This window comes from Cupressus sempervirens, chromosome 11 (assembly GCF_028749045.1).
Source record: "Cupressus sempervirens isolate cs-2001-9-10 chromosome 11, ASM2874904v1, whole genome shotgun sequence".
Classification (NCBI taxonomy): domain Eukaryota; kingdom Viridiplantae; phylum Streptophyta; class Pinopsida; order Cupressales; family Cupressaceae; genus Cupressus; species Cupressus sempervirens.
Genome location: NC_143128.1, coordinates 699,652,242 through 699,658,226, shown reverse-complemented (window position 1 = coordinate 699,658,226; position 5,985 = coordinate 699,652,242). Strand labels below are relative to the sequence as shown.

The 5,985-nt window shown below is 38.2% G+C and overlaps 1 protein-coding gene across 1 annotated transcript; it reads left to right on the top strand.

The window, feature by feature from the left end:
• The first annotated feature begins 780 nt into the window (after positions 1 to 780).
• Positions 781 to 1,149, top strand: LOC149531609 (uncharacterized). The gene has a single exon (XM_089808371.1). The coding sequence runs from the start codon at positions 781 to 783 to the stop codon at positions 1,147 to 1,149; it is 369 nt and encodes a 122-aa protein (XP_089664497.1).
• Positions 1,150 to 5,985: the final 4,836 nt, after the last annotated feature.

Here is a 5,985-nt window from a genome sequence, read left to right as displayed (position 1 = left end):
GTTTCTTGCATAGTAATTGTAGAACTATTTAAAAGTAACAAATAAGGCAATAGGTGATCAGATTTGAGCAAGGCTCATTACAGTGGTATCAGAGCCTTTCATCATGCCATCCTGTGAATAGTCAAACAACAGATGAGTGAGAGAGAAATTAGATGTTATAATAGGGAACAACAAAAACAACAATATCAAAACCCATAGGTTGAAGGGGATACATCCTCAAAAGCTTTAAGAGAAAGAGATACCAACAAAACAGTTCAAAATATGGCAGAAGAAGAAAATAGGGATGCAAGAGCTAAAAAGAAATTTGATACCATGCTTGATATGTTGTCATGCTTATTAGCAAAAATAGATCAGCAAGTCACTCAAAATCAGAACACAACCACTCAAGATTGAAACACAGCTAAACATAGTGGAAATAATGAGGGAAGGTATATACATCATGCTGAAGAAACTAGAGGATCAGCCTCTAGGCCTCTTTTTCCCACCTTTATACCAAGAGAAGAACAACCACATGCTACTCCAGCTATTTCTTTTGGAGATGAAGCTAGATAGGCTTACTTGGAGTATACCAATCTTCCTCTTGATATGAGAGAAATATGGACATTTGATCAATTCATGAATCAAAGGAATAGGAGAGGAGGAAGGAATGATCACTATGCTCCAAGAAATGACTATCAGCAAATACTTGGTAAGATTTCCATGCCTTACTATGATGGAAGTAACAAATGCACAGCTAGGTCTTGGGTTCAAAAGCTTGATAATTATCTTTCTTTGAGACCAATGCCTAAAGAGGATGTCATAAGATTTGCCACACTACATCTTGAAGGAGCTGCTCACGAGTGGTGGTATCATGGGTTAGTCACTCTTGGACATAACCTTATCACTACATATGAGGAGTTTACTAATAGGCTGATTGAAAGGTTTGATGTCAAAGATCCTGAGGTGACTTTTCCTGAACTGGCACAACTAAAACAACATGGTTCTCTTGATGCTTATGTGAATGACTTCCAACAGTTATCGATCATGGTTCCTAACGTAAGTGAAAGAAGATTGGTGGTCTTATTCATGGAAGGATTGATGGAGCCGTTGAAGGGTTGGTTGAAATCTTTCGATCCTCCCTCACTACAAGAAGCAATAAAGAAGGCATGAAGCATGGAGTTTGCTGCCCCTACTAGAAAGTTTACATCAAAGGGAGCATTTTCTAGTCATAACAACAAGAAGTTTCCTAAGAAGGAGGACAAAGCCAAAGATAAGTCTACTTTTCCACTCGACAGTGAGACTCTTAATGATTTGAGGAAGAAGAAACCATGCTTCTATTGTAAGGGACCATATGATATTAACCATGACTGCCCTATGAAACCTAAGGGGAAGTCAAATCGTGCAATGTGGGCACTAATTGAAGATTTTGATTCAGACCAGCAATCTAAAATTAATGATTTAAAATTAGAAAAATTAGAACATGATGAATAATTAGAGGAAGAAGTGAAGCTTAAAGAGGCTCATCTCACAAGTATTCAGCGAGAAGGATCTTTTAGGATGTAAGGGGTTCTTGCTGGACAAAAGATTATTACTCTTCTTGATACAGGTGCGACACACAATTTCATTGATACTAGGCTTGTTGAGAAGCGCGGTATACAGAATAAGAAGTTTGAGGGAATTTGAGTTAAGGTTGCTGATGGTTTCACTCTTAGGTGTGACAAAATGATTTCAAAATTGCCCATGCGCTTGAATAACTATGAGTTCAAGGCAAATTTTATGTGGTGAACATGGGAGACATAGATATGGTTTTGGGAATGACATGATTACATGACATAGGAATATTCACCCTCAACCTCCATGAGATGGAAATGAGATTTGAGATGGATGGAAAAACTCATGTGTTGAAAGCACTCAAAGACACCAGTTGCAAGACTATTTCGCTTAGGAAAATGGAACATCTCTTGTGTCATGACATGGTTGAATGGGCAGTAGGTTGTGTTTTGAAGCCAACACGAAAAGAGCAGCAAAAACCTATTTATCATCTTGATATACAAGAGTTGAGGATCAAGCATGACAAGGTCTTTAGCGAGATTCCACCTGGTAGACCTCCAAATAGAGGGATAGAACACATCATCGAATTGGAGGAGGGTGCTAAGCCTATTATAGTCACTTCTTACAGGCACCCTAAGCGGCTTAAAGATGAGATAGAGAAAACTATCAAGGAGTTGCTAGCTATGGGGCATATTAGACTGAGTAAGTCACCTTTTGCTTCATCAGTAGTATTGGTTAAAAGGAAAGATGGTACTCTAAGGATGTGTATTGATTATAGGATGCTTAACAAGAGAACAATCAAGAACCGCTACCCCATTCCAAGGATTGATGAATTGATTGATGAATTGCATGGTGCCAAGTACTTCTCCAAAATTGATCTGAGATCAGGTTACCACCAAATTCGTGTGAGAGAAGAAGATATTGAGAAAACAAATTTTTGTTGCCATTGTGGACATTTTGAGTTTGTGCTTATGCCATTTGGGCTAACCAATGCCCCTACTACATTCCAGTCTACTAAGAATAGGGTATTTCATTCACAGTTGAGGCGATTTGTGTTATTCTTCTTTGATGATATCTTGGTTTATAGTCAGACATGGGAAGAGCATCTTGCACATCTTGACATAGTTTTGGGTATTCTTGGTAAGGAATCTCTATATGCAAAGGAATCTAAATGTGACTTGGGCATGACAGAATTATTGTATTTGGGTCACACCATTAGTGCAGGAGGAGTTCGGATGGATCCAGATAAGGTCAAGGAAATTATTCAGTGGCCTACTCCGACAAATCTGACACAACTTAGAGGAATTTTGGGTTTATGTGGATTCTATCGCAGATTTGTTAATTGGTATTCTTGCCATGTAGCACCACTTACAAATTTGACTAAGAAAGGGGCTTTTGTTTGGACTCATGAGGCACATGAATGCTTTGAGATGTTCAAACAACTTATGACTACTTGCCCAGTGCTTGCATTGCCTGATTTTACTAAACCCTTTGAGTTGCAGTGTGATGCTTCAGGTGAGGGGATTGGAGCTATCCTTATGCAAGACAAACATCCAATCACATATGAAAGTAGGATGTTGAGGGGCCCTGAGAGGAGCTATAGTATATATGACAAAAAAATGTTGGCCATTATGCATGCATTGGCTAAGTTTAGGTAATACTTAGTGGGCAGTAAGTTCATTGTTAAAATAGACCATAATAGCTTGAGACATTTCCTTGGGCAGCAGGATCTTAATGATCATCAGGAAAAGTGGGTAAGCAAGTTGCAATCTTATGATTTTAACATTTCTTTTGTCAAAGGTTCACAGAATATAGTTGTTGATGTCTTGTCTCGCCAACCACATTTGAGCTCTATGAATGAGGTTTCAGAGGATTGGAGTCATTTGATTGTGGCTAAATATGCTAAGGATTCTTGGGCTTCAAGTATTATTGATGGGTCACTACATGATAATAGGTACACGGTGGTGAATGATCTTATCATTTACAAGGGGAGGATTTTCTTGACTCTAGGATCAAAAGTGAAGAACATAGTATTGAGGTCCTTTCATGATTCACCATTGGTAGGCCATCCCGGGTATTTCAAAACCTATCGACAAATTTGGGAGAGGTTCGCTTGGAAGGGTCTAAAATCTAATGTTCTATGATATGTTAGAGAATGTGTTGTTTGTTAGCAGAACAAACAAAATCATACATATCCTACTGGTTTATTACAACCACTTCCAATTCCAAACAAGAAGTGAGAATGTATATCTATGGACTTCATCACAGGGTTGCCAAAAGTGCAAGGCAAGGATTGCGTTTATGTGGTGGTTGATCGCTTTGCCAAGTTTGCACATTTTTTCCCAATCACTATTTCATTTTCAGCCACACAGGTTGTTGAACTATTTTTTCATGAGGTGTTTAGATTGCATGGAATACCACGAAACATTGTTAGTGACCGAGACAGTCAGTTTATGAGCAATTTCTGGAAGGAGCTTTTTAGATTGTGTGGGACTGAGCTTTCTTTGAGTACTAGTTATCACCCTCAAATAGATGGACAGACAAAGATAGTCAACAAATGGGTGGAAGGATACCTCAGAAATTATATTGTTGGGCAGCAAAAAGGATGGGTTAAGTGGATATACCTTTGTGAGTACTGCTACAACACCACTTACGATATTTCTATTCAGATGACACCATTCATGGCCTTGTATGGTTATGAGGCTCCTAGCTTTCTTGATTTGTTGATAAGTGATAGTAGAGTGCCTAGTGCTGGAGACATGTTACAAGAAAACCAGGATATCATGAGGGCTCTTCGTGAAAACATCTAGAAGGCACAAAACCAACAAAAACAATATGCAGATCGGAAGAGAGTGGAACACTCTTTTGAGGTTGGATATATGGTGTATTTGATGTTGCATCCCCATAGACAGTCTACTCTCAAGAGGAGTGGTGCAGAGAAGCTTAAGCCACGATAGTATGGACCCTTTCAGGTCATTAGGCATGTGGTTGAAGTGGCTTACAAGCTAGAGTTGCTAGCGGATAGCAAAGTGCACAATATTTTTCATGTATCACACCTCAAGAAGACATTGGGACATCATGTGGCTCCTTCTACAGTTCTACCACCCTTAGATGATGAGGGTAAGTAGATTTTGATACAAGAGGCTATACTAGATTTTAGAGAGAAGAGATTGAGAAGCCGTGACATTAGAGAATATTTGATTGAATGGAAGTGTATCACCTATTTTTAGAGTAAAATGAACACTAATCTATAAAAAGCATTCTCAATACTAAAAACAAATAAACACTTAAGATAGGACCAAAGAAGACAAAATTGAGGAAAGTAGACCAAAGATGGTAAACTCCTCAAGTGCTTCTCATGATGACAAAGCTATGTCCTTGATGGATAGCGGATTTATGCTCACAATGTGCTCAAGCTCCAAGTGGATGAGTGATAATCAAATATGGGTGTGGATGAATGATTCAACAATGAAGGTATGGAGGGGTTTCAACATTATAATAGTATTTTGGTAGTTTTTAGGCTCTCAAAATAGCATTATAAGTTTGCTTCAAAAGTGGATGATTTTAGTGAATGGAGAGGCTTCTATTTATAGGCCAAGGGGTGGAAGGATGGACAGTCAGGATGCAAGGATGGCAAGATGGTGAGGGAGAGCTAGGATGCACTCAAAGAGGAGCACATGGATTGTGCTTGTTTAAAGCCAATTAGGAGGTGACGCATGTCATAGGGTGATTGGATGTGAGAGGGTAGGATATGGGTTGGTCAAAGGAGTAATGAGGGAGGTTGAGCCATAAATGGGGATGGTTGGGTCAAATAGAGATGGTTGGGTCATAAATAGAGATGGTTGGGAGGAGGATGAGATTGTTTACTTTGGCTTGGGTTATAAATAGAAATGGTTGGGAGGAAGATGAGATTGTTGACTTTGGCTTGGTTTAGCAAGTCTTAACCCTTGCTTAAGTTGTGCACATGATTAGAAGAGGGGTTAGGATTAGCTTAGGAGTTGGCTAACCTTGTTTAGGGAATGTGACAAGGTTAGAGGGGGGATTAGGATTAGAATCAAGGATAAGGATTGACATCTTCTAGAAGAGTCTAGGCTTCTAGGATGAGGATAAATAAGGTTTTTAAGAAATAAATAAAGTTTTATTTATTTCAAGGGTTTGGGTTGAGGTGATATTTATTAAAATATTTTTAATAAATGTGAGGACTAATATTTAATCTTAATTAAATATTTTGAGTTGGGATTAGGGTTAGAAAATGATGGGATTAGCCTTTAATTGAAATTAAAGAAGGATTAGAAGATCCTGGAAGAGGTTGGTGGTCTTAAGGAAATTGGCCAAGTTTTGGGCAAAAAATAAATAAATTATTTATTTTGGAATTTTTGGTTAATTTATTAATTAAATAATTAATAAATAAGGAAATAATGTTTAAATAAGATTTAAACATTTTTGGGAGGGATT